This window comes from Lissotriton helveticus, chromosome 6 (genome assembly GCF_964261635.1).
Source record: "Lissotriton helveticus chromosome 6, aLisHel1.1, whole genome shotgun sequence".
Classification (NCBI taxonomy): domain Eukaryota; kingdom Metazoa; phylum Chordata; class Amphibia; order Caudata; family Salamandridae; genus Lissotriton; species Lissotriton helveticus.
In genome coordinates, this window is record NC_136067.1 from 1777222866 (window position 1) to 1777248584 (window position 25719).

General features: G+C 44.3%; 1 protein-coding gene across 1 annotated transcript in view; it reads left to right on the forward strand.

Moving 5' to 3' along the window:
* SRBD1 (S1 RNA binding domain 1) overlaps positions 1-25719 on the forward strand; it is a 781048-nt gene that overhangs the window by 604071 nt on the left and 151258 nt on the right. Inside the window, exon 18 of the mRNA XM_078649673.1 lies at positions 19927-20033. Coding sequence (XP_078505799.1) covers positions 19927-20033 — 107 coding nt within the window. The remainder of the gene's footprint in view (positions 1-19926; positions 20034-25719) is intronic.

The window sequence follows — 25719 nt, forward strand, 5'->3', positions numbered from 1 at the left end:
AAAAAGTGGTGTCCATCACTAACAACTCAGAGGAAACCGCGGAACGTTTTAGTCAATGTATGTCCCAAATTGACCAGTGGATGACAGCAAACTGCTTAAAGCTCAAAGTGAGCAACACTGAAGTACTCTTGTTAGGATCTAACACCTCCTTCTGGACACAGAACTGGTGGCCTTCAAATATGGGATCACTCCCGGCCCCAGTCTGTAAGGTGCGGAACATGAGCTTCATTCTTGATGATAGACTTACGTTTCAACATCAGGTCAGCAAGGTTTCCTCCTCAGTCTGTTTGATCCTAAAAGCAATTAGAAAAGTGCGTAATTTCATTCCCTGCGAAGCAGTAAAAACCTGGTAATAGCATTAGCCCTAACCAGACTTGATTATTGCAATGCTTTGTACATTGGCCTTCAGAAGCAATATATGATCAAACTACAACGGACTCAAAATGCAGCTGTCAGATTCCTGCTGGACATTGCCAAATCCCAGCCTATTTCCTATGGCTTAAAGAAACTTCAATGGCTTCCCATGTTGAAAAGGACACAATTCAAATCCCTTTGTTTAGTTTACAAGGCTCTGCAGGGAACTGGACCAAGGTTTTTGAGACAACATTTTTCTTGGTACCAGCCTGCTAGAAACCTTCGTTAATCTCAGAGTAAACTTCTTCAGACACCCAAATATAAGAAAGCACGTTGGGGAGGAAGAAGCTTCATTCTGGGTACAGGGAGACAGTGGAATGTACTCCCAACAGAGCTCAAGAACAGCCCGACATTGCTCACTTTCAGGAAATTACTGAAAACCTGGCTATTTGCTAGCTAAATACCACTTTCATAATCCCGATGTAGGTTGACTATCCGCTGAGCGCCTAGACGCCCCCGGGCAATCGTGCGCTATGTAAATTCTAAAATCAAATCAAATATCTTTACCTCATATTAATGCTGAAACCTTGGTATAAAGCCATTCTAATTAAGTTGATAATGTATGATATTGTTTATAAGTAAACAGCAAATGTTCATACGTTGTTGGGTTAACATCAAACAATGTGGCAGAGTTTAGGAGTGAAGTGGTTGCCCAGTTGTTTCTTTGAGAAAAGAAACAGTCTTCAACCACGCTTACATGAAAATGGAACATAGCAACATGTGGGAATGGTTTACTCTGATAGACCGATTGGGCATCTTTGTTAATTTTTCTGGGATATTATGTGGGTGATGAATAGTGAGAGAAAAAAATTGTAGATATTTAATGTTTGCAAAAGTTAAAAGTTGAGGTGCAGGGCAACACCCCATAATTCTGAAACACCCTTTTCACTCCTTGTCAGTACCCCTTACGGAGGTCCACGGGGCAAGCAGGGGTTACTGGACCCAACAGGTCCTGAGCACCTAGGCCAAGTACTACTTCTTTCCAGCACTTGACTCTCAGGGGTAGCTTGGGATGAGCAGTCTGAGGCTCTTCGAGGTGGGGGTAGGTGTGATGTATACACAGGCTCACAGTAACTGCAATAAATTGATGCTTCAGTCAAACACTTGCTTTTATGTAAAAATTTAAAAAGTAGTATTTTAATATAAGCACACAAAGCCCTGAGGCAACATACTATATACTATCCATAGTCTCTTAAAGTCAGCCTGCTAGCATTGTCCTATTCCCCTATTCGATACTGGAGGGAACTTTTAGGCAGCCGCAGCCCGTGCAGGTAAGTGCTGTGGGGCCAGATGGAAGGGAATTCGACCGACGACGATGAGGGAAAATATTTAATTTTCTCTTGTAGTCATCTGTTGAATCCTGACCCGTCCCACCGCCCAAACCCAATCCCCCCCCCCCCGGCCTGCCCACCGCTTTTACCTGCACAGGCTGTGGCTACTTTCAGATGCGGTCCATGCGACAAATCTAAGTTTGGTTATAAGAGTCAACTTCAGAACCACTGCGCTTTAAACCTTGCATTTCCCCAGCAGCCCACTGGCCTCGAACAGTTTTACCCAACCCGATGGCAGCTGGTTAGTGCGGGAGGACCAGGGTGTGTCTCTATAGGCTGCAGTCTCCCGATGCTGAGGTTCTGCGACTTCATGCAGCCTTTCCATGATGACGTGCCAAGCTTCCTCAGTCTCCAGACAGCCCGCATCTGTATCGGGTGTCCTTCTACATGGCTCATCACTATAGGGAAGTATTCTTCACAGCACCCAAGGCACAGCGATCCAGGGCAACTGCCCTGCTCCCCCACCCCGTGGCCCTCTCCTGGCACTAGGGGTCGCCGATATCCTCTGTATGAGGGTGAGGACTCTTACTTCACAATGGCTCCTACCTGCCACCGGGCAGTCAGGGATTGCCGAATGGTCCTGCACCAGGATGATGACCCTTTCTTCACGGTGGTCCCCTCCTGATATACAGGGCTCACCAACTGATTCGGCATCAGGGTGAAAGCCTGTACATCAAAGTGTCCCCCTCCTCCTGGGACAGGAGCAACACTGACTGGTTCCACACAAGGGAGATGACCATTACTTCACGGTGTCCCACTCTTGGCATGCAGCAGTTGCTGACTTCATCCGTGCAGCGGTCCTGACTGTACCAGGAATCTCACACTTCACTCACCCGGATCCATTCGGCAACATCCCCACTGGGCGACAGCCCTTACTACAAGGCAGCAACCTCGTGGTATAAGGGGATTGTTAACTGGTTCGGCACCAGGGAAACAGCCCTTACTTCTTGGTGATCCCCTCCTGACACACAGGGGGTCGCCAACTTCATCTATGCACCGGCCCCTTCGGTGTAGACTTCTTTAGTCGGTTCCCTTTGCCTCTGCACAGCACTGGGCTAGAAGAGCTCTTTTTGTAAGTTTCTATTGTGAGACCAAATTCTAGCTTTTCCATCGCCACCTGGCATCTTAGTTCACCTTAGGCAAACGTCCTTCGCAATAAGACCATGTAGATAAACTCCGTAGCCATCTCAAACAGTAAAACATATGAGCAGACTGTTTTGAAAAAACACTGTTGTCAGGTCCTGGAGAAGAACAATGAAATCTGCTTTCAGCAATTTCTGATCAACAGTTCATTGCTGTTGTTCCATCTTTAGATTTTGCATGTGTATTAAGTGAATTGTAATATTTCTGGAAAGTGAACACGAATGTTAGGTTCATTTTCCAGGAATAACTTTGCTATTGAAAGAATAATCAGTCCTAGAAAAGGAGCAATAAGAAAGTTACATATGTTCTGCATCCACATAACGTTTCTTGTTCAAATCCTCATTTAATCCCAAATTCTGAGACCGCAATTAATTTGCCTTACACATCTTTGGTTTCTTTAAGGACTGCCGTCTAGTTAATTTGACAGCCAGGGAAGAGCGCAGGGTCACTATCTTGGTATCAGTTTTCTAGGACACAGCTGGGGCATCAGATTTAGGGCCAAATTCACCCTCCTGCCAGCAGCGGGGGCCGGCACAGATTGGAGGTAGGGGCAGAAGGGGGAGGCAGGTAGGGTGGAGTATGCAGGAGGGGGGAGGATGTGTGGAAGCGGCTATAAAAAAACTTTAAAAAATAACACCTTTTCACTGCTTCTTCACCACGTGTCTCCTCCGTAGTCCTCCCTCACTCGGCCACAGGAAGCACACCCAGGCTCCCAGTCAGCCAATCACAACATTGTGATTGGTCTGAGTGCCGTGTTTCAGTGCTCACACGCTGACTGAAATCCTGGGCATGTTCTCTGCATAGGCTGTAATACAGCCTGCATGGATAACATGTGAAGTGCGCAGACTGATTTTGGCGTCCCACAGGGTTGGATTGGGATTGAAAATCGGCCCGGGCATGCAAAATAAAATCGGCCCACATTTGCATAATCACTCCTCAAATCACTGTTTGGCGTAATCTTATAAAAAAAACTTTAGGAGGCTGGGGTAAAAAAAATGCATGCGTTAAGTATACAGTGGTGAAACAAGTTAGGCCGCTTCTACTCAGGCCACTTTCCACCACTCAGTATGTGCAGACATTAATGGGCCGGCCCGAGAGACAAAGGGAGTGACACCTCTTGCTAAACGGAGGTAATGAGCGCCCATCTGCCTCTAGAAAGGCCACTCAGACACCTACGGGACCGCTGGCTGATTTCGAACAATAGAGACAGCGCCCAAATGGCCCCCCAGACTGCTAAAAAAAGAGGCCCACAGCAGCCCTCGGACACCGGCCCCTCGGGCATTGCCCGAATGCCCGCGTTACCAATCCGACGCTGGCGTCCCAAGAGGGCCGTCCAAGCAGTCATTGCACCCTTTAGGAGGGTGCGACCACTCCTCCCCCGCCCCTTCACGCAAAGCTGTGGGCAGAAGTAGTAGAAAATAAAATGATGATAACGCAAGTATTTATCATTCTATTTTCTGAGTTTCACTACAAAAAAGCAGTGGGGCTACGCTCCTCCCCCTTAGCGGAGGAGCCGCCACTGCCTGCCAGGGTGGCTGCGTCCATGTGCGCTGAGTATCCGCTTCAATGCAAAGAGTTGTGAACATTTTTGTACCCCAGACGCAGCCACTCTACTTTTCCTCTCTAAAATCCCAATCTAGCTCCCTGTCTCTTAGGGACTTACCACAGCTGTATGTGGGATACTGAAACTCAGCTTCTGTTTTGGAGTGGAAACGAGTGAACTCGCCCCCACCCCCCGACCCCCCCCCCCAAAAAAAAAAAAACGATCTTATAATGTAATAAAGTTGTCAGAAAATCTTCAAATATATTTATCTTTTCAGCACACATAACGATATGATTCAGGATTGTGACAAAAAGCACGTCGTGGAATCAAAAATAAGGAAAATTAAGTTGTTGGCTATATTACTTTGGAACGTGTGTGTGTCACTTTTAAATCTATCACGCCAATGCTGACACAACCATCAAACCACATTTATTAAAACTGAGGTTACTGCATAGACCGGCCTGATTTTGGAAGCTGAAGTAAAGGCGGACAGAACCCAAGCGTTGTGGTCTCAAATTGCAGCTTGCTGTTCTGGAGGAGTGTATCCCAAACCCACCGCAGATCAGGCCAGATTGGAATGCCTGATTTGTGGAGGCCTGGAGCACAGCCAACAGAGTGATTGAATTAGCTCCAGCTCCAAGGAGTTCTGTATGCAGCTCAGGCCCGCGAACAGCACTACATGCTGGGAATTTAACATTGTTATTGGGCATTTCATCTGTTTTGTAAACAAAAATATAATTGGAACGTATAGGGTTTCCCTCTAAGCATTGCCAGCAGTGCTATTTACCATAAAGCGGAAAAGTGGGATAAAGAGAGAAACTAAAACTACTCAGTTTCCCAAAAAATAATACTAGTTTCCGTGGCTGCTTTCACTAACAATGAATACTTTCACTTCATTATCTCTGGGTTTCATCATTATGTAATTTTCAACCGAGCCCACCCTTCTTCTTGGAAGCCATGCCTTACAGTGAGGCTACCTCTCTTTTCAGGTTTTGGGGGAATTTAACTTGATTTATTGTGTTCTGCATGATAGTGTTTAATGCTGTCGCAAGCTTAACCTGCTGTTAAGGTCTATTATTGCACCAAGATCTCATTTTCATTGCATTTTGCCCTCCTCCCAGTAAGCTGATACACCTTATTGTGTAAAAGTTTGGCCTTTGCTGACGTAAATACATTTGCGATGGTTTGTGAGTGTTTTCTCATGCACTATAAAACGGCGAGGCTCATGCAAGCTTGTGCCAGTCTGAGAAGGTTGTGAGAGAGTGTGAAGGGTTTCGGCATATGTGCATGTTGGACTTGGCCCTTTTTTCAGGGTCATCCCTAAACTTTTTGCCTTTCTCTTAGCCTATTTTCTGACATGGTGTTGGGGGTTTTAGGACTCTGGGCACTTTGGCACTGCTGTCCAGTGTAAAGTGTGTGTGCTCTCTGTGATAAATATGGTAAGATTGGTCTACACCTGTTTGACCTACTTTATTTACCTGTCAGTCCCTTGTAAAGTGGTATCCCATATACCCAGGGCTGGTAGAATAAATACTACTGGTGGGCGTGCAGCGCTGATTGTGCCACCCACCAAAGTAGCCTTTCAAACCTTCCTCTGCCATTGCAGGGCCTGTGCGCATAGTGTTACTGCCGCTGTGACGTGACACTTAAAGTGTGTTCCATGTCTGTGACCCCCTTTTGCTGCATGTCAGTCACGCCTAAGGTAGGCCCTAGCTAGCCCTATGGGCAAGGTGCATTGTAGGTAAAACATAGGACATGTACCTTAAGTGTGTGACATATCCTGGTAGTGACAAACAGCTATTTTTGTTTCTCACTACTGTGGGGCTGCTCTCCCATAGGACTGCATTGGGAATTCCCTGATAAGTGTTTAAGTGGTAATTCCTGATATGAGAGGCGCAGCGTGGTCACGTTTGGTATGTTTGGAATAGTGATAATAAATGCTACGCAATGGTGCGCACAGATTTATTATAACTATTTTAGAAATGCCACTTTTAGAAGTTGGCATTTCTGTGTGCTATGTGTCTGCCTGCCTGATGTGAATTGAATGTCTGTCTTTTGAGTGACAGGGGCTGAGAGGTGTGTGTGGCTCCAGGAGGGGCAGGGTGAGTTAGCACTAGGCTGAATGGGACACCTGCATGGGGAGTAGTGGGAGGAGTAATCCCCTGACCCTGAATAGGTCTGTGCCTAGCCTGTACAATGCTGGCTCCGCCCCCTGTGGTGTGTCTGATCACCGAGCCCCCACCTGACAAAGGGGAAGAGGAGCCTTGTAAACAAAGTGCTCCAATTCCCCCTGAACCAGTTGCATCTGGTTCCCCCCAAAGCCCTGTACTGTAGACAAAAGAAAATGAATATAAGTATAGGGGCTGTGACCCCATGTTTTGTTGTTGTTCCTGAACTTGCGGGGACTTGCTGCTGCTGGGCACCTGGGAGGAACCGCCACAAAGGCTTATCTCCCTGCTGGAGGACCCTGTGTGCTGGACTCGCTGGGCCTAGCTATGTTCCCTTGAACCCTGAAGGAGGACTCTTGCACCAAGGGAGCGCTTTACTTCTAAATTCCAGGGGAAGAGGAGCGCGTGGGCTTTGCAGCTCTAAGCTGCAATCGTTTCCGAGGGACTCCCGACATGAGGATTACCCCACAGTGCATGGAAAGCGGGAGCCCACCCCGCTGTTTTTATGCCTCTGGAAGAGCGGGTGCCCGCCCTGTGTTTGTGCGTGTCTGGAGGCGGGAGCCCACCCCGCCTTTATGCTGTTGTGTGTTGCGGAAGCTTACCCCGCTGATTTATGCCGTTATTGTGGCCAAGGAAATCACCTCGGCGACCCGGTTCGGCCCAACCCGGAATCCAGGCAGCCTTGCCTGACTGTGGGTGGGGCCTTGGAGGCAGAGAAGAGTGTTGCCGGAAGGAGGCCACCCCGAGGAGACGCCGCCAAGCTGTTCCCGCGTCCAGCCTTCGGCTGGAGAAGTCCCGGTCCCAGGAAGGGGGACCGGGCGAAGAGAAGCAAGGACAGAGAGTGCGGCAGGTGGACGGGGCTCCCGTGAGTGCGAGAGAGCCCCGCATGCTGCAGAGTCCCCAAAAGTGGAGAAGAGCCTGCAATGTCCCGGTGAGTGGGGCCGATCGTGAGGCAGCGTTGGTTAAAGAGCCCAGTGGAGCTCACACAGGCATTGTTGGTGCCGTTCGGGGCACATTGTCGGTGCCCGTTGCTGCCACAGCTGCTCCACCTGACAGTGGGCAGCTGCAACGTGGGAGTAATCTTTGAGGTGGAGTCCCAGTGGGGCTCACAAGGCACAGTAGTGCCTGTGCCATTTTCACCTTTGGGGCACTTTTGTCTTTAACCGGAGGCAATGGGGTGTGTTGGGGCACATTGTCAGTGCCCTGCCCCTGGGGTCGCCCTAAGGCACAGAGGTGCCCGTGCCCCTGTCTTCTTCACAGCTGCACTGCTGTAGCAGGCAGCTGCTGCAAGAGGGCAGTGATTTTTTTTGGTAAAGGAGGGGTGAGTGCGCCCCAGGCCCCAGTGCACTTGCACACTCTATGTTTGCTACTAAGGCAGCCAGGGGCCCTTTGCGAGGTCCCTCATAGTACCCTGACTTTGCGGGACACAGGGCATTTGAGCCCAGAGGAAGTCCAGTTGGCCTGGGGTCATTTTAGGGTGTTACGGGGCAAGGCCCTTGCCAGTGCTACTATGGTGCACTGCTGCTTTTATGCCTAAGATATGTCCTGCCTCATGAGATGCTTCATGTGAATCATGCCCTATGATTATTGTGTAATGTGTTTTATGCTAATGAGCTTTGGGCCTAATGTGATTTATTGCCTAAAGTCATACTATGATATTTTAGAATGGTGTCTAATGCTCATGTGATAATGCTTAGGTCATTATGTTACCAGTAGTTACTGGTTGTGTTTTAGATTTACTTCCCTTTTCTGATGATTCTGACCATGGCTCAATTGGCCTGGTCCTATATATAATCCCCTGTGAATATTTCCTAGTGCCAGTTGGCACAGTGTAAATGTGTGATTATGTTTCTAATGTGTTTATGATAAAACAAAGGCTATTTTTGATATAACCTTGTGTGGAGTTTCTTTTGTGGTGTGCCTAGTGTGTTGCTGCTGTGTGTGTGTTGCGCAAACGCTTTACACATTGACTCTGGGATAAGCCTGAATGCTTGTGCCAAGCTACCAAGGGGGTGAGCAGGGGTTATCATCAGTGTGTAATTCCCTTGCCCTGATTAAAGTGCTGGTTTCTGCCTGCCTTTGGCGCAAGCCTTAGCCAACCAGAAATCGCATTTCTAACATTGCAAATTTGCAGTAAGCATTTTTGTGCAAAGTACTAGCCTATGTTTAGAATTGCAATTTAGCATGAGTTGTATTGTGTGCTTGTGTTGGCACTTAGAGAAATCGCAGCTTTACTATTAGTAGTAATACAAGGAATAGATTGAGGGTGCTGCTGTGCCTGTCATTTAGATGCTGTGACCTCAGCGACACGCAATGCTGGGAAATAGATAGTGCAAATAGCCATATTAGGCAATACCAGGGATAGAAGTTGCCATCCCTGGTTTGCCCTTTGGTACCTCGTCTCGGGGACAATGACGGTATTGAGATGGGGAGGAAGTAAACAGGGCTCTTCTAGCTATGTTCACTATCTGCAGTTTCTACTTATTACCCTTACCATTACCCTTAAGTAAAATTTTCTCTGCTTCGTTTGTTGTGGTGTTTGCCGGGTCTTGGCGCCAGCACCTTTTTATAAACACATTTACGTATTTACCTACTATATGGTGGCACTGTCTGACAATTATTTTTCTTTTAGCACAATTCGTTATTGCAAATTTAGTATATTCGGCAGCAGTGGCAGTAGGTGTGGCGCCGCCAGCTGGAGAGGGGTCCCAAGAAATATTTTGGGTCTTGGCACTTCATTTTTTTTTATACAAATCGCACATAATTTCCAGAATTTCTTGTTGCATCTTTCGTTCGAAATGCCTGAGATTATGCCACATCAAGCAATTGAGATTTAATTGGGAAACATTCTGTGACGGGAGCAGAGCAGCAATGCAAACATAAAGAATGCAAGTGTATGATGTTTGAGCCCCCTGTGATCTGTACCTTCTTAGAACTAAATGTGTCCTTGTGTATACAACCAATACAAGGATGCATTTTGCACTTAAAACACCGAGAAAAATGCTGGACTGGCATTTCGCGTAATAATCTGTATTTGTGTATAATTCTTTAGGTACTTTTCAAAAAGAAAATTATGAGAATTTTGCCCAAAACAAACTCCCCTCTCGGGATACAGGTGTTGCAAGGGGGTCCCTGGGCGTCTGCAGGGGGGGCAAGGAGGGGCACTTACCCCCCCCCCCCCACCCGGAGCGCCTCTCATTGCCCCCCTGCGCATGCCCATGTGCACAAATGCATCCCAGAGGCTCATCCTCAGACACGACATCGTCCAACCGTCCGTAAGGATGATCCCTTTTACGCCTTAATTTTAGGCATTGCAGAGAACAGAGCTGTTCCCCTGCAAAAGGCCTCAGCTCCCTGATGGGACCGCCTCGCACTCCCCTGAGCACAAGAGCAGCCCCACCCCGCCCATTATCATTCTGTGTGGGGCTGATTGCCACATACAGAATGACAATGGGTCAGTCTGGGCTGGCACAACATGTGGTGGCCTCCTACAGCCTCAGTCCAGGGCAGGACATTCTGTCACATGGAAGTGCAAAAACGTCCATGCTGCTGCTATGTGAGAATCCAGTTAGCCAAAGGAAGGCGGTGAAAGAAGTTGAAAAGAAAGGATTATAGTTATAGTAATATAGCAGCCATGGTTGCTGCTTTTTTATTTTATGCAACTAACAACCATAGACAAAACCGATAGTGCTGGCTTGTTGTAGGTGTAACATTACTTGTTCTAAGAGCAACGTTGTAGGTATAACGTTACTTGTTGTATTATATATCTGGATGCAATGACAGAAGCAACAAAAATACCAGTCGGGCAACACATTATATTAAGCACAGATTGTTAGCTTATGTGTTTTAAGCCACACATTTTATTACATCAAATAGCCTTTTGGAGAGATACCCCTAGATATTTCATCCCACTTAAAGCTCTGGGAACAACACCATGTCACAGTCGCCCTATGTCAAGGCACTGTGCATCATGCATGACCTATGCCTTCCACTTTTTCAAATTGCCTATGTGCAGGGGCATTGTGAACTCTGCTCCACCCCACCCCTTGCTTTAGGAACTACAGCGAGAGTGGAGTTCTTGATAGGTCTCATAATTAATGTGAAAAGGTGAGTGAGTAAGTAAGTGAAGAGATGGGTGGATGGATGGCTGGATAGATGAGTGAAATGTTGGATTGATGGATGAGTGAAAGGGTGGATGGATGAGTGAAATGATGGATGGATTGATGAATTGATAAATGAAAGTGTGGATTGATGAATTGATAAGTGAAAGGGTGAATGGATGGACGGATGAGTGAAAGGGTGGATGTAAGGCAGGGTGAGTGGGTGAAAGGGCGGGTAGGTGGACAAAAGGATGGATAGATGAGTGAAGGAGTCTAAGGGTGGATGGATGAGTGAAATGATGGATGAATGATAGGTTCAATGGATGGATTCATGAGTGGATGAGTAGATGATGGGTGGGTGGATGGAAGGATGGATGGCTAATTGAAACGGGAATTGAAAGAGGAAGGGGTGGGTAAATGGATGACTGAACGGGTGAATGGCTGGATAGATGAGTAAATGGATGGATGGGGAAGAGTGGATGGTTGAGTGTATGGATGGATAGGGTGAAAGGGTGGATGGATGGACGGATGATGGATGAGTAAAAGGGTGGATTGAGGGATATATAAGTGAAATGATGGATGGAAGGAAACGTGATGGATAGGTTTGTAAATGGATGAATATGGACATTGTTGGGCACACAGATGGAAGGACAGAATGAATGATGAAAGACTGAATGATGGATGAAAGTATGATTACACATTGTAAGCCCCATTATCTTAAGCAACATTTCCTATACATTGACTTTCCCATTTATATGAGTGATTGTCGCTATATAATATGTGTGTGTTGTAATGCACTCCAAAACTCTGACCCACATACTTGGGATGAGTAGCACTATAGAAGAAATTAAATACACATGAGACAGGGTCTATGTGAAGATGAGGGGCGCCTTTGGAGGGTGGTATCAAGGCCAGACTGGCCGGACCGGGCATCAGGTGTTTTCTCTGGGAGCTGGAAAGGTGGGGGCGGTTTTGTTACCACATAAAGACCTGCACATTTGCTTAAAGCTGCGCGTATACTGACAAACCATGAAGTGCACAATTGTCTCAACCTAATATATACTTATTTTCACTTGTACTTTAGTGGTTGTCTATTTACTTACTTATATACTATGGCGCAACTTTCTCTGATGTGTCTATAAACCTTACCTTTTTTCCTGAATTTTGACCTCCTGTCCTGAATTTTTGTCCCGGATTTTGACCCTTTGTCCTGAATTTTTACACTCACTGTCCTGAATTTTCACCCATGCCAGTTGGTCACCCTAGACATCACGGCGACCCCGCCGGGTGCCGGTGGTTGGGGGGGGCGGTGATCCTCGGCGTTCAGATGGAAGCAGGGGGCTACCAATGTCAGAGGCGACAAGTGCAGGCGCCCTGAACTCATCACCACCACATGAAGAAAGAAAAGAACCCGATCAGCTCGTCGACCCAACTTCCAGAAAAAACTTTCAGACGCCATGGAAAGGCAGCAGCATTTGCTGTCTGCGAGTCTATCAAATTAGATTTATACAATAAACACATTTGAAAAGGAAACTGCATTAAATGTCTGCGCCATCACAGTCACCACTCTGCTTCTTCAATCCCTTGTTCACCCCTCTTTTAAACCTCAGGTCAACTCGTCTCCCTCAAATTCCGGGAGGGGGTGCTAATTCATCCAGCCAAAGCCATGTGCAGAGTGGAGATGCAGGGGCTCTAAGTAGGGGTGAAAACACAACAAAGCCTCATTACCAAGTAAATGGTCTTTTAAAGACCTGTGTGAAGTACTCGGTGCGGCTGTGTGTGTGTGCTGTGCCGGGAAGCTGTTTTAGACAGGCACACACATTCTTATGACATTCACACTCCTCAGAATGACATATCACCACTTCTAGCTGCCTCGTCATGGGGTGGGAGTGGGAAGATCTGCACAGCAGGGGTAAAGGGATGGCCAGTGCAGGTGACGCTTTAATTTTGTATAGGAATTTCTGCTGGCATCAGAGCCCAGGGTTTGCTGTCTGTGCACTTGTATAGATGTGTATGCCATACTAATGCACAGACAGTACACCCTGGGCTATGACGCCAGCAGGAATTACTTCACAAAGGAAAGTATCACCTGCACTGCCATCCCTTTCACCTTGCTGTCTGTGCACTTGTATGGAATACACATCCACGGCGCTGCTCACCAGATAAATGGTGAACAGGGCCATGGATCTGTCTCTTTTTGCATCCAAGGGCACCGACGAAGAGGCAGAGGAGGCCCAGGCAAGGAGAATCCAGGAGACATTTGACCCACACCTATCTAGAAAGTGAGACCTTCGGGAGGGGCTGGATGCCAGGACGACAGTGCTGCTGATCAGCCCGACTCCACTGAATAGCATCAGAAGAGCAGGCAGCAGTTTTTAAGTAAGTTCCAGTAACTTTAACCGCATGCGCGCTAGCGGTTTTCCCGCTGCGCGCTGCGTTTAAAAAAAAAGCCGCGTTACATGACGACCTCAGCTCGTCATGAGCGTACGAGCGTCGTCGCTCATGACGAGCTGAGCTCGTCATGAGCGCGGAAGTGGTTAATGCATCCTACAGCATCACCAGCTTTACCTACTGGCTGCATATCTAGGTTACGGTGTTTTAGACTTACATGCATGGAAACGTCAAGGAGGACAGTCCCCTCCGAATATGCAAATGTATTGTTAGCTTGTATGGGCATATTTACAAGCCCCTTGGGCCACTTTTCCCATGTTAAAAGTGACGCAAAAGTGGCGCAAGGGGCTTGTAAATCTGCCTCGTAGCGTTCAGCTTTTGGGATGCCAGTGGGGTCATTTTAGGGTTCACGATGGACAGTGATAATTTTAGGGTTCAAGGTGGGTATGAGTTTTGGGGTGCCAGGGGTAATTTTAGGGTTCAGGGCGGGTATGGGTTTTGGGGTGCCAGGGGAAATGTTAGGGTTCAGGGTGGATATGGGTTTAGGGGTGCCAGGGGTAATTTTAGGGTTCACAGTGGGTATGGGTTTCGGGGTGCCAGGGGGACAATTTTAGGGCTCAGGGCGGGTATGGGTTATGGGGTGCCAGGGGGCTAAGTTTAGGGATCTGGGAATGTATGAGTTTTAAGGGGCCAGGGAGGTAATTTTGCGGTTCATAAGTGTGCTCTAATTGTTGTCCAGTTTCAAATGCAGAATTCACCACTTTTTATTTCTCAGCTTGGCCTGAGTATTACCCGATCCTGATTGTCTGCCATTTTAGCCCCGCCCTGATTGATTAACATTATCCACGCCCCTTCATTTGCCCCCCCAAAATAAAATTCTGCGGATGCCCATGAGGAGGTCTACCGTCACCCAATGATGCATGAAGGTATATCCGTTTTCTTGCTTTTCGAAGAATCGCGTTTATTCAAGTTGAGGACATGCTGTATTTAACATTTTGAGGACAAATTCAGGGTGTTTTGCTCATGGTATTTAGATTGGTTCTCAAGTCCCGTCGTGATTTCAGTATTGTTAGCGTCGTCAAAGTCAAAACAATCAACGCAAGCAAGTCTATTACTTGCAATACGCCTATTGTCTTTGCTCCTGGAGTGTTGCACAGCTCATCAGGTCACTCTCGTGTTTAGAGCCAATTCAACATTGCTAATTTTAGCATTGGTGGGCATATTTTTATGGAAGCATTTTATCATCTAGAAAACATCAAATAACAGGGTCTGACGCATGTTATTTTGCTGTCCCATTGGTTTGATGCATTTTCTGAAAAGACTGCATGTATTATAACATAAGCAGCAAAAGATACGATTCTGCCTGATTCTGTATGATTGAGTAGAAAGTACAGAAAGTACATTAATAAACAGAAGCACTGCATTAAATCGTTGTGTGCAAGTTGAGGCAACTAAAAGTACCCCTGTTGTGTATCAGCCTGTGGTGGACCAGAAGGTTGACAAATGTTGGGCTTTGAGAAGGGTGCTGTTGATGTGGTGTGGGGGCATATTAATATGATCAGAAATTGAATCAGATCTAGTACAAGGCATAGTACGATGTGAAATGGCAGAGAAGAATTACACCAGGTTGTAAATGCGTGAGGCACTTAAAGATTTGTTACCTCTCTAAAGAAATCTGACAGAATGCCTATAAATTAATATCTTCAGCTTAACATCTTCAGTGCTCATGATGAGCTGAGCTCGTCATGAGCCACCGCGCTCCGGTGCTCATGACGAGTTCAGCTCGTCATGAGCCGTGGAACGCTCAGGTGCGGGGAGAATTCCCCCGCTATGCTGAGCGTTCCACGGGAGCCAATGCACCTGTGACGATCCTAGCTCGTCATGAGCACCGGAGCACCGTAGCTCATGACGAGCTGAGCTTGTCATGAGCATGCGGGCGCTGTGCGCGCCCCCCTCCCTCCTAGCACAGCGGGGGAATAACCCCCGCAGCAAAAGGGGTTAAGCCAGGATGATGTGAAGTGTGATCGACAAGATGGCTTTATAATTTATAAAGCTATGCAGCCCACGGCCTGTCTTTATGCATAAACATGTAAATCCCAGGTTGAATGGCTTAACAATCCGCTATCATGAGTGATGGATTCATTGGTGTGTAAACAGGCGTCTTTTCCAGAGCCCCACAATTGGTCCCGTCCCTCATTTCCTCATCAGAGCAGTGACAAGCTGCAGGGAGGAGTGGAGGTTCAGTATAATGCCTGATCAGGCATTAACAGAGGTGGCTCCCACATTCTGAGGAGCAGTGGCGTCAGCTTGGTTAGGTGCGGGTGCTGGGGGATTGGGGGTGAGGGGCAGGTTTAAGGGTTGTGCTTTTTGGACTAGGCTGTGGAAAGGAAAACACTTCATCAATGCGTAACAAAACACATACAGGTGATCATCATTTGGGGTGGAGGGAGGTTGTTTTGAATAGGGTGCTATCAACAGCGGACCTTCTACTCCACAACACAAACAGTGCTCCTTTTCGTGCAAGTGCTGTCACACCGCACAGTTAGGGGACAGTTATTTTATAATTGTGCCCCTCCCCACCGAGGTAGATAAACTAAGTCACACACCATTCAGTAATATAGAACCCAAACAACACCATGTACTGAAGTCCTGGTAAAGCTGGCGACCCCAGTAGGTTACTGTAAAAGGCTGTAAGACGTAACCGTTCAAGGGTAGGAAACACAGAGCAGCTTTTGCCACTGTGGACGGGGCTTCAATTGCATGTCTTCCATGTTGAGATAATAAGTCAAGCGCATTAAACTCTTCCGTACACTTGTTATATAAATGTACTACTACAACTGCTCCAGGACGGTATTCTAGGTAGAGATTATGCAGTGTTTCCAAATACACTCTGACAGTGTTTCATCACATATTTAAAACAAAGTGAGCCCTTTATATGTTGGGATGCAACAGCCAGTAGTATTTTTAGGTCTCTCCTACGCAGCCCGCATGCGCTGCATAGGCAAAAAGACCTTTAGCAATCGCTTCGGCTTTTCAGCCACAAACGTGCACGCGTTCCATTCCCTTCAATGGCAACGAGTGCACGTTTGGCGATTCACTTGCGGGAGCGCGCGGCGCCATATGGTATTAATTATTGCTCCTGGTGCTGCTCGCTCTCGCAAATGAAACGCTTTCACTTTTGACGCCACTGTTTTTTTTTAGCGTGTGCGCGCACAACTCCCAGGCTTTTTTTTCTGGATGACCGTGTGAAGAGTTACGACTTTTTGTGACAAATGGAGGATCTGCGTGGTTTGAAAGATCTGAAGCAAACCGCATGACCCGTGGACTTCAAAAGGGGACACAGTGCACCAACCAATAAGCAGTGATTTATTCACGGGGAATGTACAAAGCGCCTTAAGCTGTTTAAGTCACTTCCTCTGTACCCCATACAATTGCCCTGACTAAAACTGTGATATTTTTATTGTATTCACAATTCCTCTCACTAATTCCCCTCTCAACTACTTTATTTTCTCTCACCCATCATTTGGGCTCTTTTCCCTCATTTCCACCTCCTTCCCCGGACATTGTATTATTTGCTCCAATTCAGTTCTCCTCTTCCTGGTATTAAAACAGTAATTAGATGTACAAAAATCATCATTTTTTCTTCTTCTGTGTCTGTCTTTAAATGTAACCTTGTTAGTGACGTTTTACTACCAATTCCAATGTATTAAGGAAAGGATAGAAGTGGCGTTTTGCCATCCTTCCTTGTGCCATTTTATGCTTTTGAGATATAAGCAGGGCATGAGCTGCGCTTGCAGCGGAGCTGTGGTTGCTGCTGAGCATGGAAAGAAGTTCGCTCTGACACACTTCTGCATGTATAGGTGGCAGGCAGGAAACCCTGTGCTTGGAGGCACCACGTCATCACTTGCTCTAGCACAAGGAGAAGTCCTGAGGGAGTTGGTGATTGGTCATCTGTCATTCCTTCTCCTCCCTTCTGTTCTGCGAGTGGGGAAGACCTTTGAAGCAGAGGCTGACTCACACTACGAAATCCAGTGTTGTTGCTAATGATTGAGCCAAACCCATTCACTACAGTGTTGATTAGGTGCGTTGAAATCCCCTCTTCTGTAGTGATCCACGCTCTGCAAACGCCAAGCTAAAAATCAGACTTACTCACAAGACCCAGTTTACTTGGATTATGGCGTTCAAGCTGCTCTGAGTTTCTTATGGACTGGCAAACGACAAAGAAAACGAGAACTGGCATAGCCAATAGGTCTGGCCTTTGGGACCTTATAAGTATTTAGTTATGCTGCACAATATCCTTGGTGCAACAACATTAACTGTTGCATGGCTAAACACTGCTAAGGTCCCAAAGGCGAGACCTATTGGCTATGCCAATGCTTGTTTGAGGGTTGGGATGGCTGCTTCAAGGATCCCATCATTACACACGAGGAAGACAGAATCTTCTGCCTCAAACTCCATGTGGAAGGTCTTGTCACTTTCAGATTAGAGTTAAGGAATTGGAAAAGTAAAACACAGACCTGAAAGACTGGAACATGACAAATACAACTGGTTTCTGTGAACACCCAAAAAACCAGCGGAAAGCCCCAGTGACCTTCATGGAACAATAGATCCCCGGGTCACATAACCAAGCCTTGCAATATCCACTGTCCGTTGTCCCTATAAGAATGTTTGATTCCAGAGGTATCTCATGTTTTCTGTTAAGGACATCCCTGGAATCTTGAACAGACCAGTAAGGTAGGAACGTAGGGAATTAAAGAGTTTAAAAACAGCATTTATGGAATAGTCCTAGTAGATATAATAATGGGCCACAAAGCTGGTTATTTCTCATCTTATACATTTTAAAAAGTAATTGTGTGGTGGGAGGTATTCAAATTGTACTGATTAGAATTGATGATTGTTAATTGCCAATCAAGCCTATTGAAAACCAATAATTTAATTTGGTATTAAGTTCAGTTTTGAAAAGAAATGGTAGGATCTTCTGGTGTTATGTAACAAAGAGGATCCATCCATTCGTTCATGGATATCGATTTACGAAAATACCAAGTGTTGAAGGACTTGCCATCACACACTCTTTAAATCCAGTCACACTGCCAGGTTTATCCTTATCCTACCCTAATCCCTCGACAGCCTCCTCTGAGCTGCTGAGGGTCAAAGACAACAGCACTGAGGGGGGACCTCGATAAAGTAAACAGGGTTCTTGGAGGACTATTTTCTTTCTTTTTATCCATATCTTCATTATCCCTGCCATCAGGGGCAACACGGGCTCTGCCAGGTGTACTAAAGGACAACCCTGGACCAGCTCCTTCTACCCCTTATTGACATGTGTGATCTTATGTTTTTAAAGCCTCAACATCATGATTATTAGTATCGAGAGAGACTCTACTGTTTTTTTGGGTAAACTGCTTAACCACCATGATAATGTCATTTCTTAAAAGAAAAAGGTCTGGACACTTGCATAAGCATTGTTAGGTGCTTGAACCATGGCTACGGGACGTACTTGTATTGATTTTTATTGAAGCTCATTCTTAAAACGGTGTGTAAAGTGGCTTGTAATGCTCCTATTGCATATCATGGATTTGTATTTGTCGCTTCAAAACGACCTATGTCCAGCACTTTCGGATTATTGAGGGAATCTGACACCCAGCCACTTGCAATACTTCCTGTGCTTCCTTCCAAACCTCTTTCTAAGCATGTAAATATTTTGCTGGCTGAGGTCCAGTTTGTTCCATACTAGTGTTAATACCGGTATTTCTATTCACTGAGACATCCAAGGGGCCATTGCAAGGATTGTTTAGCATTACAGAACCACAGACATTCCCCTAAATATGAGCTTGGAGTGCCTTCTGCTTTGGTGAACCGTAGCAATGAGATTAAAGGAGCCTTTCGGCCTACCTTCATTAGAATACCAGAGAGAACTGCCTGTTACCAGGAGCCTACGGCTCTCAAAGTTTCGAGGTACTTCTCTGTTTGAAGCCTGCATGTAAAGGTACCTCTCCAAAAGTGACGTGTTACTTTGAACATAAGTACTCAGTGACTCTTCAAGTATTCCTGCCTATACCTGAAAGCCTCCGTTGTGGAAATATTGCTGGGCAACCTGAATGTAGGACTCGCATCTTTTGTTCTATACAATGCCAGCTTCCTCTTTACTCTTCAGATGGATAATGTTGAAACAGGCATGCAGATCTTACAGTTGGGGTTTATGTCATATTTTTACAAGGCACACTGAACAACTAAAATACTGAGGAAACTAACACTCCTAAATGTGATGGTTGACCTCTGAGCTCTCCCATGGCACCCCCCCCACCCCCACCCCTGCCACGGAATTAACTGTAGCATATCAGCCTACTGCGGAAAACTGATTTTATGAACTTTTGTTTAGGGTCCTCATGCAGACCTAGCTATACGATCCATTTATGTTTTATACTGCCATTTTATATGAACTAGAACTAAGTTGTGGCCATTAGAAGGGCTAGCAAGGGCCTACGGTGATTGGATTCACAGTATATTCTGTAACAAACTTCATCATTTCTGCACCAAGCTGAGATTGCACCTTCAGCTTGGAGTTCTTTGGTCAGGTGCCTTCCCACATATTGTTAAATTCAGTGGGGGGTTCGGGAATATCACATTACAGGTACGTGTAATTTCGTCTCGTTTCCTCTTGCAATCCTGGGGGTCTCCTTAATGTGAGCGCTTATGTACTGAAGTGTGTGTCTGTTCCTTCCTATTTTGCCTCAGTGTTTCTCTATTTTTTTTCTTGTCTTATTTCGCAATCCGTTTTTTTTGCCTGCCCTGTTGCTCTCATTTTGTAACAGAGTCTCTCTTGTTTTGTCCCTCAGCACGATGTGTCGCAGACCCTCCTCAAAGCAGCCCTGGACAGTGTGGTTGAAGAGTGCGTCAGTTTCGTGGGCGTGGATATTAACATCTGCTCGGAGATCTTGCTGAGGTGGGCCTTCTTTCCTTTCCTCCTCTGTGGCTTCAGGTCATAGGGTGGCTCTGTTCAGTCTGCTGTTCACCTTGTATTCACCTGGAACAAACGGATGCAGCTCTGGCTGCCAGCGAATGCTTCACCTGCCTGCAGAAAGTGGGCCTTTCAATAACCTGGTACACGTCTCTGACTAAGAGCTAATATTTGTTGCCGGTTGTTGAGTAATGTTTGTTTTCCGAAGGTAAACAATACGATTTAAACCGCATTTTGGCTCATAAAATAAATGACGGCTCCGTGGCATACAAAATACGAATAATATCACAATTCAAACTTTGTTTTCTTTTTGTAAACACTGAAATTTGACTGTTTCTTAACTGGTTTGTGATATTAGTGTTTTGAATGCCCAGGGCTAGAGTTTTTGAATCTTTTCAAATCTGCTATTGACGGTATTACCTCTGTTTATTCACACAGAGAGCCATCATACTGAATTTCACATACTGTCTGAAAAACGACCTGAAAAGTGTAATCCAAAATGTTGTCAATGTCTACGGTACCTGCAGTATTTACTGGAATCACAATGCATACCTCCATTTTAATAACTTTATATCTTGTAGACTTTTTGTGGGACACGCTGTGTCTAAAAGGGTAAACAGATTAGGCCTGATACATTAAAATACACATTGGCATACTCTTTCCTAGATCTCATCTGCAGACACCTTTAGCTGTCTATTGGCAAACAGACCTATTGTATCAGATGTAGGCTTACAAAGGGCATTGTTTCTATCCCATCCTCATGATTAAGTGACTTTCATGTTTGTCTCAGTTCACTACTCAAGTTTTTCATGTTTCAAAAGATATGTTTATTTAGACCTTTGGCCTTTAAACAATACAACAATTTATGTCCGTTACATTTTAAAATACATTTTGAAACATTTTTTAAACAAGAGTGGACAGGTGAATATTAGGCGATCTCTTTCATCTGATAAGTTATTAGAGTCTGCCCATTTTAAATATACATTCACATAAAATGTCTAAAGCTAGTCCTATAAAATACCTAAACCCTCATAAATACTAAAACTCTATCAACATTCTGCTGACTGCCCTCCTGAATCTCCCAACGGCACATACTATGTCTAAAAAAACGCGTGTCAGTTAATAGTTCTTGCGGCATGTCCACGAGTCACAATACCTATTTCAAGAATATTGGGTGTAACCACTGTCTCTGCTGCTGCTGTTTAATTTTTAGGCAAACCAAACAAATATCAGTTCACTACTCCTGATTCGATGGCTTATATCCCTATTCTTTTGTTTGTCCCGCCCAATAAAAAGGTTAGGCATGCGATAATAGTGTGTCTTCAGGAGTGCACCCCTGCCTGGTTCCTGAAGCCAGCGGCGGCACAAATTTATGGTGGAACTGCAGAGGCTGATGATGTGGATTGCGTCCTCCTTTGGGTGATCACACAGTCTGCATGGAGCCTCCCCTTCTGTCCTTGACCATGGCGCTCCCTGCGCATTAATAGGGAGGATGCCTGGTAGGCATTATTTTAAGAAATTCCCTTTAATCCTGCTGCTGAAGACCTCGCCCAGGTATTGCTGTGGTCTTAGGGAGGTGTAACTTTTTAACATCAGCCACGCGTGGGCACGGTTCGCGAGAGATTCCCTGTCCTCCAGGGGTGAAATTAGTTCCAATGTTTTGTTAGTGATTCTTTGAAACCTGGCTAGGTGTTGTAGATAATTCTTTAATAAAATTCAGACCATTCCAAATGGGCTGCCTGTGTGTGTATTGTAGCAGCATCTAGGAATGTTTTTTTTGTTTTGTTTTAAGAATGGTAATTCAAACATTGCTGCTGCACGTATCACGTTTCCCCAATAGTCACCTTTGAATGATTTTTCATAAAATAAAAAATAAAAAACATTCACAGATTGCAGCCACTTTTGTGTGCATGCATATGCAGCATCCACCTTTGAGTGATTATTCTTAAAACATAAAAGGAACCATTCCATGAAAAGTGCACACCTGTGTTCACAGGCGTAGCAGTAATCTGTGGAAATAAAACAAGTATTGGTAATGCTAGTAGATTTAGGTTTGCCAATACTTGTTTTATTCTGCACCTCTTTTATACATCAGCAATCTCGCAGCTTACTGTTTTTTACAGTACTTCCATCTCTGCAGTTCATGTCATTTGGGTCTGCACTGTTACTTTCCCAATCTCTGTGGGCACTGCTGCCTTTATCTTTCAGTTTCTGCTGCCTTTATCTTGCGATCCCTCCAGTATCTCAAGAGTCTAGTACCCTTTCTTGCACTGAAATAAAGCCACAAGAAACAGTGGAAATGTCAGTTTACTCTCAATAAATGCGCGGTTGTCATGTTTTCCTGTGTCTTTTAGTCATTGTTAATTTTTTTAGGAGGTTTGGTATTCCTATAAAAACATACACTTAATTCCATATAAAATTACATTACGATCATAAATCACAACATCATAAATACTTTAAACTTTTTGAAACTACAATATACAAATACAGTGAAAAAAATTAAATTTGAGGCTGCAGGCTTTTTTTATCCATGCACCCAAGATTCTTTTTTTATTAGTTTTAAAAGTAAAGTTTATTAAGTAGGAAAAAGGGAAATAACAGATAACAGGTTCACAATATAATATAATAACAATGTATTGAAAACACTTGAACAATCATAAGATAGAACAGGAACATTTTGGCAAATATTTCTAGAAAATAGGATAAGATGGGGAAGGAAAAAAATAGAAAGGGCAAAAAAAAGCACTTCTCATGTAATGAAATTAACATAATTATAAACAGTACTGAAATTACAAAAATCATAGAGTATATATTATCAGTGAAACAAAAAAGCAAAACATATTACCATTAGTATGAAAGCTCTCAGAAGAAAAATAATATATTCAAGGAGGTTTATATACTCTGTCAGTTAAGTGTTGATGTATGAAAGTCCTTGAAATTGAGGAATCTAGAAAAATGGTTTCTCAAGAGAAAAGTATATGTGTATGAAAAATATAGTTAATTTATTTCCACACTTGTAAGCAAAATAGATAGGTGGCGGGACATACAAATATAATATGTTTAATATCAGAAATTGATGCAGAACAGGACCAACAAGACAATGAAGTAGCACTATAAAATGTATGTAAAGAAACAGGAGTGATTATAAGGCAGTTATATATAAAAAAGAGCACTTGAGTTGTGTTGGTAGCATGTGATGTCTTGCGAATATTAAGCCATAATTTGTTCCACAAAGGAATAGGAAAGGAGGTGTGGAGATCTGCTTCCCATTGTAATTCTAGGGTTGATTTTTGTCGATCAACTAGGGGAGAGGTAAGGTTGGTATATATATGAAAAACAGTAGTCACAGTTATCAGTAATGTTGGTATAGGTGAAACAGGAAGAGGGGAGATGGGTAATGAATAAAATGAATAGTATGTGGTAGAAATAGAAGAGATCAGTGACTGAAATGTGTGTTGATATGAAAGATGGTTTGAACTTGCAAAAAAGAGATAGGTGAATGGTTTCGTATTAACTGATGAGTCCATAATAGACCTTTATCTCTCGAGGGTTTCTAAAAGATAGTTCTATTATTGATTTTAATTATATCAGAGCGAGGATTGACGGAATTGATCTAAAGGGGAAAGAAAAGAAATATAAAATGGACGTAGTATTCTGCAAGCATTTTTGATAATAGGAATAGACATGGAAGAAGGGCGTTGAGTAAAGGACACAAATTCTGCAAAAGAGAAAGGATGAATAAAAGATAACTCAAATTCTGACCATAAGGGAGATACAATTGTGGGTTGGACATATTGAAAATGTATTGACTGTTTTAAAAAGAAAGCATTTGGATAAGACAGAAAATGAGGAAAATTAACTCCCGCTGGCTGCTTTTGCCTTTGTAACTTGACAAAGATATACAATGCTTTTTATTATTCCATAAGAATGCAGTGAAAATAGAATACATTTTATTAAGTAGAGGTAGGAAAGTTGTTTGGAATTGCCGAAAAGTATAAAAGAATGATGGGGACTAACCTGATCTTAATATAATCTAACCTACCTCACCAGGAGAGAAATAGCGGAGTCCATCGTGAAGTAAGGTTAGATAAAGTAGACAGTAACATAGTAGAGTTGAGTGATATAGTGTCTTTCATAGAAGTAGTGAACCAGAGGCCCAAATATTTAATTTTTGTTTGGCTCCAAACAATTCCTCAAGGGAGGAAATTGTGTTTGATACACGATTTGTTAAGTGGAAGGATTTCCCATTTGTCAGAATTAAGTTTATAACCTGAAAGTGAGGCAAAAAGGGTTGTAAAGATGAATCTGGAGAGGCCATATATAAAAGAATATCATCAGCGTAGGCTGCAAATTTAATGTGTTTATCTCCACACACAAGATTCTTGATCGGCTCCCCGTATCTATAAGAACTGTCCCAACACTGCTCTAATTTAAGACAAGCTTTGGCAATGCCAGTAGGTCTGTCTTTAAGAAATGTCGTATGTTAATGTGAAACATTACAAGCATGGTAATGGATATGTATTTGTGTGGAAGCAGAATAATGTTGGTGTAAGCTAAAAGGCCGGACAACACTTGCATTTTCAAGCAGAATAAACATCCATGTAGGTTAGTGAGTGCCCTCCTCCCATCTGTGCTGTTGGCAGAGAAAAGCACCATAAATTATCGAGTTATCTAAGACATTTTAATAGCAAAGACATATATGCATTCTAATCTGTGGCTAGAGCCTGAACACATACGGTAAAGATGTTGCATTACGCTCGCTCAAGTTGACACATTGGAAAAATGGATGCTTGCCACCTGACATTCAGCTAAAGAAATTTCCTTTCCTCACCCTTTACCAACAAAAAGCCAGCTCTCTTTGGGATGCACAACATCTAAAGAAAAGCAGGGTGTTGCGCTGCTGCAGATCACCATCCTCCCTCCCACAAAAATACTTAACAGAACCTGCCTAAAAATACTAAAGTAAATGCTATGCTCTCACTTTTGTAGTTGAGTCATACAAAAAAAGCACGGTAAGGCCCTCCCGACACCAAAGAAATAAAATGTTAGTGTTAGTTCCGACCCACACCCAAACAAAAATATGCTTTGCGGATTGCCCCAGAAAACTCTGCTCCTTGACAAGCCTCCAACTAAACATAACCCTACTCTGCTTGCCCCTTGTACCCCAAACAAAAGGAATGATCCTCACAGATTGCAAAAAGAGGCATGATCCTCCCTGAACCCTGCTTTTCTGGCAAATAGTCTATTCCAAAATCCTTAATAAAATTTACAGGCAAAATCAAGCACCGCCATTAACACATAATGTTGAAATAAACAAAAGAAGCTGTATGCGTAAGATTATTAAATATATTATTAGAATAGGCAAAGTGTACGTCTAAATAACTGGATTTTAAAATGTTTAGTAAAAGATATCAGGCTCCAACCATGCCAATGCCAATAGGTGGGCTTATGAAGGCACTGTCAAACCAGCCTTAAAAATGCATGTAGGTTAATGACTGCCCTCCTCCCATCTGTGCTGCAGCTAATGGACAAACACAATTTCTCATTTAGTTGTGTAATACACTTTAACAGCATTAAATTGGCACTTCTGTGCCCTGAAAGTACAACCTCCGGTAGCTGGATAAACAAACAAAACAATCACAGCTGTGTGGAGGGTAAGAACTTTTTTGTG